The sequence below is a fragment of the Lycorma delicatula genome, chromosome 1, assembly GCF_047948215.1.
Source record: "Lycorma delicatula isolate Av1 chromosome 1, ASM4794821v1, whole genome shotgun sequence".
Classification (NCBI taxonomy): Eukaryota; Metazoa; Arthropoda; class Insecta; order Hemiptera; family Fulgoridae; genus Lycorma; species Lycorma delicatula.
The window spans coordinates 293785868-293797908 of NC_134455.1; the positions used below are offsets into that span (position 1 = coordinate 293785868).

The window sequence follows — 12041 nt, forward strand, 5'->3', positions numbered from 1 at the left end:
TTTATATTTATTTCTGTGCCTAATTTTTCCCTGTTTTCCCATGTGTGTAATGCATCGCTCTATTTAACATGTTTGTGAATATATTAACTTTGGGTGATCAAGGATGATTGGATCCTCTGTCAATAGTTATTTTACTTGCTGTAGATTTTCAATATACTGATGTTATAATTTTATTCTTTTTATTGATTTGAATATTGACATCTAAATAACTTATTGTTCTGCATTTGTCTATTTCAAACATAAATTTTAAATTATCATAATAAGGATTGAATTTTTTCAAGATTATAATATGTGCATCATTTATAATAGGGTCAAAGATTACCAAAATATCATCAACATATCAAACCCATAATAGAATTTTGTCTATATGAGTAACACCATAAACTATTTTATTTTCGAACTTGATAATAAATTTGTTTCGTCATTTTTCAAATCTAATTCTGTACTGCGTGGATTAAGCATTTATATGCAGGTAAATGTTAGTATTTGTGTCATAAATAATATTAATGGTGATATATACTTATCCCTAAATTTTTATGAATTTTTGAAAACTAATTATTTTTTAAAGTTTAAATTTTGGCTTCAAGTTACTCTAATGGAACTGGTGATAAAAATCTCAAATTAAAGTGTTTTTGTAGATGTTTATAGTAAATAAAAAAATTTCTTGTGTATTTTACTAATAAAAAAGTTATAACCTCTCAAAAATCATGAAAAACCTGTTAAAAGCGATACCATGTGGACTCGCTAAGTAAGTGCTCCAAGGGGGTTTCTTGTCTTCTTTGCACTTTACATTTTTTATATTTAGCTCCTATGTTCTTGAAGTTCACATTTTTAAAATAGTTTTTTTAAATTATTAATGATAGGTCGTAATTTAATGATAACTTAGCCAGTACCAGTAACCTAGTATAAGTTTGATTCAAAAATGCTTGCAAAACGTATCCAAACTGAGATTTCAAAAATTTCATTTTTATTTTTATGAACACTGTTGGAAGAAAAAATAAATTGTAGCAAAATTTTAATTATTCTTCAATGAAATAGCATGTTTTGTAGCAATGAAAGTTCATTATTGAGTGCGTTTAACCAACAGCTGTGATATCTCTTCTGATAATTCTCTTGAAATTGTTTGAGAACGACCTGTCACTGTAATTAGTTCAGGTGATGTCAACTTTCTGAGGACTTTGCAGATCAGTACCCACACTTTGTCTTGTTGAGACTTTTGAAATGATGTACGTGGTCCAACAGGGTGGAATTAATGAGCCTGCACATCGTCATTTTCGAGGCCAATATCTACCTGTGATCATCATACACACAAACATAGAGTCTTTTTCATTAAGTGAAAGTGGTACAGTACTTGACACAGGATGGTCTTCATAGTCCTTTGAGTCTGAAGTGAAGTAACTCTTTACAATGCCTTCTTCAAGTAGCTTCTAGTATCAGCAACTCTTTCACAGCAGTCAAAACAGTTTTTTTGTTTCTTAATTTTTCAGATATCTTATTTATTTTAAATTTTAATGCTGATAATGGCCTTGATCTGTGCATAATTTTTCCAATTGTGATGGAGGTGATGCACCCAAAATGCTTCAAGGAGCATCCAGTTGTCCAATATTGTGATGTGGGTCAATGTATTGGTCTTGGTGAATGCAATTTTTTGTTCTGCTGTGAAAAAATACTTTTGAAAATGCTAACACAAAGTGACTTTCCAGTAAACTAAATTTAAATTTTAAAAAATGTGTTCTTTAAGAGCTTGCTCTAATGTTATTTGTCTTAAATCTTTCTTTACTTTTTTTATGAGTTCTCAAAGGGTCACAACAGAACTGTCCATACAGGTGACTGAATTTTGATAAAAACCTTTTTTTCATGATATTTACAAACATTAATGACATCTAAATAAGTATAAAAATATTAGTGCCAAGAAGACAAGAAACTCCCTTGAAGCACTTACTTATCAAATCCAAATGGTATCGCTTTTAACAGGTTTTTCATATTTTTTGAGATTAAAACTTTTTTATTAGTACAATACACAAGAAACTTTTTTATTTACCATAAACATCTACAAAACACTTTCTAAGTTGTGCAAATTTGAGATTTTTATCACCAGTCCCATTAGAGTTACTTGAAGTCAAAATTTGAACTTTAAAAAAAATTAGTTTTCAAAAATTCATAAAAATTTAGGGATAAGTATATCACCATTAATATTATTTATGGTAAAATGCTAACATTTACTTGCATATTAAAAAACAATTGAAACTGTGTGTGCCATCCATGCCTCTTGAAAAAAATTACCAAAAGTGAAATTTCACCATTTTTCATGTTCAACTTTATTGGTAATTTTCTCATAGAAAGAAGAAATATAGGTAAATAAGCCGCTGGACCAATCTTTTACCTTAAGGAAATGTGAATAAATTGCTTTTTGTTTTATCCTTCCAGGACCAATAGTTTTTTAGTTATGATTTTTTCTGTAAACCTGTACAATTACAAAAATAGGTGTGCATACCGTAACAAAAATGGCCACCACAGGTAAACTGCTTAAATAAAAAATTAAAAAAAATAGTTTTAAGGTCCTGAAACATGTAGGAAACAAATGGGTAAGTTTCAATTTTTTTTTGAACTGGACATGCAACCACCCTTGGGTTGCTTGAAATGGATTGACCTTATGTATCCATTAGGTAAAAATATGCTGCATTTTCACCTTGAACATTAGCAGGTGATGCAGCAATTGCCTGCAAAAGTCACTTCGATGATTCTGATCACGTAGCTGGAGTTGTTGCACTACTTGCATTTTATGTGGATAGAACATTAAATCCTCATGTAAGATGTGGGGGTATTCAAAAGGTTTTATTGCATCACTATTTTTGATTTTGATGATACTTGCTATAATTACCTACAATGCAGTGGTCAAAAAATATTTTTTTTGTATTTTTAAAAAACTTTTCTTGAGTAATAGACTATTTTCTCTCTTGCCGACAGGTAAAAACAGCCATTCTCATCAATTTTTCCATAAGCTGTAGCATTCTTATTTTACATCGTACAGAGCTCAAAAAGATTTTTTTTGAAAGAACAAAGATGGAACTTCATCTTAGTGTATTCAAAATTCATTTTGTTTCATAACCAAATCTTGTAATGTTTACTGAAGTTACATTTATTAATTGTTGTTTTTTAAATTTTGGGCCCAAAATAAATAATGAAGGGCTTATTGTAGCAGGCCTGTTTTTTATCTTTTAGCTCTTAGGTACTAATAGCACTTACAAAAAGAAAAAAATTGACTGACGCTGAGTGTCCTTCATTAAAAAAAATGGCTGCCAAATCGTAAGATTTTGAAAATGTCTCATTTTTGGGGCCCAAAAACCACATGTGGGACAGGTGGCAAAAATTTGAAATTTTTACAGCTGTAAGTATATTTTATGTACTTTAAAACCATATAAAATTTATTTTATTACTCAAAGGGGTTGACAAGTAATGAAACCATCAAAACCGTAAAAAACACCATTCCTTCTAACCATAAACAATGTATCCAAAAAATTCACAGAATGTATTTTTTCAGATAATAATGTTGGCCTACAATTCAACATTTTTTAATATGCTTATATTCTAGATAGTTTGTTACCTATGAGTATATCCCTTTCAGACCCGAGTGTAAAATTACAAAAGGAAAACAATGTTTTTTGTATTTCCTGCCCACTATAGGCCCCCAAAACATATAATAATGTTTTTTTGGAATTTTTCCCCCCACCACTTCTATTGTTGTTAGTACCCTCACTTTTGTGAGGGTTGGGACTCCACGCCACTGGAATACACATTATTTATTTTTGAAGATTTTTTTTGTCAATCAGTTACTGTTATGTTTACTATTTTTATTTTTTTACGTGCTTTGGCATTTGCATAGAAAACAACTTGTATTTGTAAAATATTAAGTTGATGCTTATAAAATTTAAAAACCAACTATTTTCAAATTCAGTTTTCAAATCAACGTAATATTTAGTTTTCAATTTTTTCTACATACTTTCTAGTTACTTACATTCATATTTTACTTACTTCTGTATTATTACAACCAATTCTTTTTACTACTACTATTTAATACATTATACTACTTGCTATGAAAGTCTGATAAACAATTATTACAGTCAATTCTTATTACTACTACAATCTAATACATTATACTACTTGCTATGAAATGCTAAGAAACAATTATTTTTTGAAGATAGGCAGAGATAAACATTACACTTTATACAGCGAACTTTAGTTCGGCTCTGACAACCTTTCATATGACACATCCTTGGAGCAGTGAGATTGTCCACATTTGGCCGGTGTGAAAAACTATCGAATCTTTTTTCAATGCATGGAAGTGGGGTACTCTTTTTTTTAAATGGGGGTTCTATTTCATTATCCTATTCCTCAAATGGAATTGTGTCAGTAGCAGCTACTAGGTTTTCACCTAAAGCAAACGGAAATTTAACAAATCAAGTATATCCTTTTTTGCAGTACTGTCTGTATTCCATCCAGCTATTTGCTACTGCTAGATCAATGAAATGTATTGCAGTTTTTAGTGTCCATTTCCTTGTTTTAAAAAATGTGCGATATGCTTCCATCTGTTGGTCGCAAATATCGACACCTCCCATTTTCTTGTTATATTTTTTTACAACATTGGGACAAGATAAATTGTACTGTAATAGAGTACTTAGATAAACTTACTAAAAATTTAAAAAGGCGTCATTTTTTTGCAAAGAAACAAGCTAATTTCCTTAACATTGAAAAGGAAAACTTGTTGGAGAGTGAATGTATTGTAATGGGACACTTCTCGCAAAATTTTCCTTTTGTGATACAGGATGAAGTTCAATCATATCATTGGTCAAAAACTTATGCCACAGTACATCCATTTCTTCGATATTTTAAAAAAGAAGGAAAATTACAAAGCCAAAGCTACTGTGTGATTAGTGAAAACTTGAAGCGCAATACTACCTACATTCACTTCCAAAAGCACATTATAAATAAAATAAGTTAACTTACCACAAGTTAAACAATTTTTTTACTTTTCTGATGGCTCCTCAGCCCAGTTTAAAAACAACAAAAAATTCATAAATTTGTGCTACCATCAAGAAGATTTTGAAATCACAGCTGAATGGCATTTTTTTTGCCTCATACCATGGAAAAGGACCATGTGATGGTATTGATGGAACTGTAAAAAGGACTGTGACTAAAACAAGCCTTCAAAGGACAGTCAACAATCAAATTGTTACACCTTGTGAAATGTACAATTATTTCAAAGACAATATTAAAAATAGAACATTTGTTTTCTGCTCTAATAAAGATGTTCAAGAGACTGAAGAATACTTCATCCTCGTTATCAGGTAATCACAACAGTCCCAGAAACAAGAACCTTTCACAGTTATGTTTCAACAAGTCAGAAATGGATTCTGAAAGTTTGGGTGACCTCTGAATCAGAATCATTTACATTAGGATTGATGCATAAGGTCATTAGTGTTTCTGATTGCTTTACAGGTTTACCAAAGCCAAAAAGTAAAAGTTATGTCTGCTGCATATACGATGGCAAGTGGTGGTTAGGTGAAGTCAAAGTACATGAAAATGAAGTGGACTATCGAACACATTTTTTCCATCTGCAGGGTCCTGGTATTTCATTCAAGAAATCATTGAGAGATAATCAAACATAGGTTCAACTGGAAAATATTTTAAAGATTATCACACCTTCACAGCATTTTCTATCAACTACTGGAAGAGGGACACAACATTATAGCAAAGATGAATGAGGACGTATCAGTTCTACTCGATAAAAAAGTGGCAGGAGCACTAAGTTATGTTAAGTTTGTTATCAAAAAGTGCAAGATTTGTTCATAACTTCCATTAGCAGGAGTAAAATACGGTAAAAGTGAAATGAACAACTTGTTAATGTATTTGAATTGTTTATCATTTTGTAATTATTATCATCTTTCTGTAATTGACTTTATTAATTATCAATTTATTCATTCTAATGAGTTTAGTTGTAATTTTTATAATCTGAAAAAAATACATAACATCAGTATTTTTGTTTACGATTAGAAGGAAGGTTGTGTTTAGCAGTTTTGATGGCTTCATTACTCATCAACCTCTTTGAGTAACAAAATAAATTTTATATGGTTTTAAAGTGCATAAAAAGTACTTACTGCTGTAAACATTTGTGATTTTTGGACCCCAAAAATGAAACATTTTCAATATCTTATGATTTGGCGGCCATTTTTTTAAATGAACGATGCTTGGTAACAGTCAAATTTTTTTTTATAAGTACTATTAGTACCTAAGAGTAGAAAACAGGTCTGTTACCATAATTTATAATTTATTTTGGGACCAAAATTTGAAAAAAAAAATAATTTGTAAACCTAACTTCAGTAAGCATTTCAAGATTTTGTTATGTAACAAAATGAATTTTGAGTACACTATGATTAAGTTCCGTCTTTATTCTTTCATGAAAAAGGATATAAGAATACAGCTCATGGAAAAAGTGATGAAAATGGCTGTTTTTACCTGCTGGTGAGGTAGAAAATAGTCTATTACTCAAGAAAAAATTTTTTTAAATATAAAAAATTATTTTTTGGCCACTACTAGGTTGGTATCATGTACTAAATATCAAAAATAGTGATGCAGTGATCATTTGTTGAATTAAAATGGAATACCTTAACTTCCAACAGGTCTATGGGTTAAGTGTAAGGTGATTGGTCGGAATGGTGATGAGTGGATTGCTGAAATGCTTCTGCTACTCCATACATTTTCTGGGGTTTGTACAGTTTGAGAGCGACCCGGCGGCGTCTTCTTGACAATGGATGCATTATACCTGAATTGCCTGACCCAGTTTCATTTCATTTGTTTGACGTGTGGGAATCTTTCCATTTCTTCAAATGTCAAATTATCATTAAAAAACTAATTTGATTTTGCTCCACCCAGTACATTTTCATTTGAAAGAGATTTTCTAGTCTGTAAAGGTAGACTTTACAACTCTAATTTATGTAGAGGATCAGGTAGGAAGTAGTGATATTGTTTGACATTTGATTGTTAGTACCACTAATGAGACAGCGTTGCTGATAAGTGCAGTAATGATGCAATTGAAGTGATGGAGTTCTGATATGTTTGATTTATGCTTCAATCTTTCAACAACAGTTAAAAACTAAATCAAATCTGTTTGAATCCTATTTTATCAATTCATCCTAACTGTAATCATTTGTTGGATTATGTTTGCTCTGTGACATCTTGTTTACAAGTAACTTTGTTTTATGTATTCCATAAACTTAGTAATGTTGAAATACTTAATATTATAAAATATCTATATTTTAAAATATTGCTGAATATTATGTCCAGTTTACTTGAAATTGTTAAATGCTGCAAGTTGAAAACCAATTTTCCATTTATAACTGCTTTAAAAAATATTATACTTTAAAATGTAAATGAGATAAAAAAATATGAAAATGTTGTATGACTGAAAATAAAAGTTGGTAAGAGTACAGATTGAAGGAAAACTTTAAAATATACTTAATGAAAATGTTAACAAAATTCATCAGTTGTGTTAACAGTTTCATTAGATTGATCTTTTACAGAAATACTGAAAACAAAATGTGAAGGTTGAGGGTTCATGTCGTAAATGATTATAAAACTGTACAAAAATCATTATTAATAAAGTTTTTGGATGTAATTGTGATCATGACGTCTTTTAAATTATGTTTGCAATAAAATAATCTAGAATATCTATGCTCTTTCAAATCCTAGTAAAGGCAACTGCCTTTACTAAGCAGTACTCTATAGGGTATAAAAGTAATTACTTTTATACGTATTTGAATACTAGATCGTGGATGCCGGTGTTCTTTGGTGGTTGGGTTTCAGTTAACCACACATCTGAGGAATGGTCAGTCTGAGACTGTACAAGCATTTACATTCATACATATCATCCTCTGAAGTAATACCTTACAGTGGTTCCAGAGGCTAAACAGAAAAAGAAAGAATATCTACACTCTAAGAAAAATTGTAGCCTTAATAATAATAAATAAATAAGAGTAGTATGTTGTGCACTGATAATTTTGGATGCACAATATTCAGTTTCTTCATTTAATAGAATTTAGAAAAAATTTCCAGTTACTACAGAAAATGATTAAAAAACTTTTAGAACAGAAAGTATGAAACTTGTATACAATGTCTTAAAACTCTCCAATGAATGAAAATTTTTGATTAGTAATTGTGTATCATACCAAAAGAAATTCAGACCGTAACATTTGTTATACAAAAAATGGAATAAACACCTTTATGAGTCCCAAGATCAACTTTATGGGTCCCAAAGTATATTTTGTAAGCTGTTTTACATAGAGCCAAAGTTTATGTGGAAACTGTCTTATGACAATGGAATCTCTGATAACATAACTTTTTTTAAATAGAAAGGTTACTGTTTTTTTATTGAAGAAAATTTTTATTTTATTATAGATTGTGTACTTGTTATAATTTGTACAGAATTTCTAAGGATTATGAAAAAATGAGATCATTTTTTTTTCACAAGATGGTACTCATCTTGTTTATACTATTTCTCTTCTTTTTTTTCAATTATCCTCTATCTTCAAATTATTTTTTTGTTGTATTAGTTGTTTATATATATTTTGTGTCTTGTAAATGTACACGTAGAGTAATAAATCTCTAGAAAAAAAAACACTATAAAATAAAAACTGTACATAAAATCTTTGCGTGTACTAATTAAACATACAGTTTTTCTTCCTTTGTGTTTTTCTTTAAAACTTAATCAAAAATGGGGATTCAAGACCTTGCAAGTACTTACACAGAACTGTAGTAGTGTTTATTTAAAAGATGTGTTGTAAGTCCTTTTTAAAATTTTTGTATATTTTTATTGTTTTAAGGTGGTCTGGTAGATTATTATAAAGCCTTTTATCAGAGGAGTAATAGAGTTCATGCTCTAGAAAGTGCAAGGTGATGTTTAGAAAATTGCATATCTCTATTCCAATTTTATAGAATGACCTGTATTTTGAATTAAGATATCATATTTAAAAAAATTAAAACTAGAATTTTATGACTGAGTAGCAATAACAGATTCATGATTTTGAATAGGGGGGCTCTATGAATATGAAATATGTCCAACAATGGTATGTATAACCATTCCCTGAAGTAGAGAACCTCTTCATATTACAGAAGAAGAAAGAGGAAAAGGAACATAATTATCCTTTGTAATAAATATGAAATACAATTATATTTCTGTGCTCTTACTGATAACTGAATTAAAAGTTTAATAACAGAAAGGAGTAGGAATCTTTATTCAAGTAAAAAATATGTTTGCTCTGTACTTATCATGATACAAACTCAGAAACTTTATAGTTCTGATTACTTCCAAACCAGACGTTGAGCAAACTCAGGGGTCTTACAATGATAACTGTGATGAATCACTGTTTTACTCTTATTAAGATGCAAGCTTTTCTTTATTTTTTATCACTTTTGGACAGTTCCAGAACCACTTTGAATTTCAAGTTAAGTTGCTGTTTATATTTTTCCTGAATCAAACTATTTTCTTCATTGTATACTAGAGAAAGTTATTAATTACTAGCTCATCACTGATTGCCCCTCTTCCTAGATAGCTATAAGACTGAAATTTGGCATAGGTATTACTAAGTAGAGAAATTATTTTTATGGTAATGCATAAGAAGTAAAACGGGATTCTGAGAATAGAAGAGATAAAAGTTTGTATATTTGCAGGTATGTTTAGCTTATGTATTAAGCTATCATTATGAAGGGTTTTTCCCACTCATCTAAAATGGAGCAAAAGGAGGTACAAACTGATGTATGTATGGCTAAGGGACTATCATTGGATCACTCATAAATCATTATTTTTTTCTTGATTAGACACTGGTGATATTTGATATATTTATTCCAAAGGGATCCTCAGAAAGAACATTGAAAAAGATTCTCAGAAATGTTGTTTTGATTATTAACATTTAGGGGGGTTAAATTAAAAGTGATAATTTCAGAGACTTAGCACCTTAAATTAAATAAAATATACCTGGGTTATTCCTTTAATAGTAAGCATCAATTAAATATTTTCTTCTTGCAGTTTTGGTAAAAAGCAGTGCTTACCGTGAGAAATATAATAATTCTTGAAATTTAACTACTGATAACTCCAAAATTCTGCTTATCATATCTCATATTAGATTGAAGAAGTTCATCTCTTAATGGATAAAGCTAGATTAAGGGTTGATTATAGTGTTCTGTATATTTTGTGATCCATTTGTTATAACACCAGAATACAGCTCTGAAAATAATTCTCCTTTAAAATTAATTTTCATCTTCCATTTTAATCATTCCTTAAAGAGTTGCTTGTGGATCCTTGTTTAAATATAATTGTTTATTATATTCTGTCATAATTTATCAATTTTGTTTTAGTAAATTGAACCAGAATATAGCTCAGTTACAGTTGGGTGTTTTATCACGTTTTTCAACTTCTGTACATTATTAACTAGGCAAGTTGCAAATGTTAAATTACAATTGGGCAGTACAGCACTTGGAAATGCACTAGTTGTTTATTCATATACGACTTAAAAAATAAGAATTAAATATAAATAATTCAACAAACTTTCTGAGATGAGTAATTAATATATTATTTTCAATTATTTCATTAATGTATAATGGAGTTTCCTAATTCTTTTCTTATCACATAACATGATATTTTAAACTGAATCATTTGATTTTTAATATAGCAGTCATTAGATCATTTTTTGCCATTAGTACGACATTTTAAAAAATTGTATAGTTTAAATAACATTGAATAAAGGAATGTTTTTTAAAATTTTATTTATGCATATACATATATCTTTTGTTTGTGATATATTAATTTTTTTATGATTCTTAATTCTGATATAGAATTTAAACGCTAATACAGTGTTAAAAAACATTTTTAGGATTTCATTAAATTATGTATAGCAGATCTGTTCTAACAAGGCACTTTTTCCTGTACTTCCAGTCTTACATCTACTCCCCTTTGCAAGCACATTGCTATTAACTGTTTGACTATTTGACTACTGTCTGTGCTTCTATTTTATTATTTTCAAACTGCTGAACCTTGAAATTATTACTATTGAACCATTAATTACTGAACCTTGAAATTTTAAATGCAATTACGCCTATTTTTACAATATTTTCAAATTTGATTTTTTAAAGAAGATAAGATAATCTGGAAAAAGGTTTTTCCGAAGACTATAAGTAGCGTTGCTTATATGTTATATATTTACTACATATTACAGAATTATGCCAACTTCTGTAGCAGTGTTAATATCTTAGTCTTTTACCTGGATTTGAATCAGAGGTTGGGCATTTTGTTCGCACTAGAAATTAATTTCTTGTCATAAATTTAAAAAAAAAACTTAAAAGTGAACATTTTCCAGAGTCAGTACCAGAAATATTTAAATAACATGTATATCCCTTCTTCTTCATAAGTCCTAAAATTCTTTAAAATATTTTACTGTTATGATTCTTTTTTTATCAGTCACAATAATACAGGAAGCATTTACTATCACAAAATTTATTAATAATAATTTTTGTTAATTGTTATCACTAATAGAGAAATCATTCATTTTATGATTTTTTCTACTTAACAGATTTGTTGTATTATATTTTCAGGTCATGGCCATGCTATTAATGAATTAAAATTTCATCCAAGAGATCCAAACATATTATTGTCTGTATCTAAAGATCATACACTTAGGTTGTGGAATATAAAAACAGATGTCTGTATAGGAATATTTGGTGGTGTTGAAGGTCATAGAGATGAAGTCCTAAGTGCTGTAAGTAATTAAATTTTCTATTATTGAAACTTTTTTGTTCTACCAAGTCATAATCAGTTCAGTATTTAAAATTAATTTATGAAAAAATCCACATCTGTGCATGTGTCCTTTTCATACTGGTGGAGGAGTAATTACCAATGCCAAGAGTATCAGTGAAACATTTGGTGAGTACTTTCACTTTTAATCAGTTTATCAACCTATAAGTGTAGGTGATAGCGATGAAGAAGTTGATATCTT

The 12041-nt window shown here is 29.3% G+C and overlaps 1 protein-coding gene across 2 annotated transcripts in view; it reads left to right on the forward strand.

Moving 5' to 3' along the window:
* The window catches only part of escl (embryonic ectoderm development protein escl), a 60299-nt gene that overhangs the window by 20564 nt on the left and 27694 nt on the right, over window positions 1-12041 (forward strand). For both annotated transcript variants that reach the window (XM_075379507.1, XM_075379517.1), the window contains exon 5: window positions 11641-11804. In XM_075379507.1, coding sequence (XP_075235622.1) covers window positions 11641-11804 — 164 coding nt within the window. The remainder of the gene's footprint in view (window positions 1-11640; window positions 11805-12041) is intronic.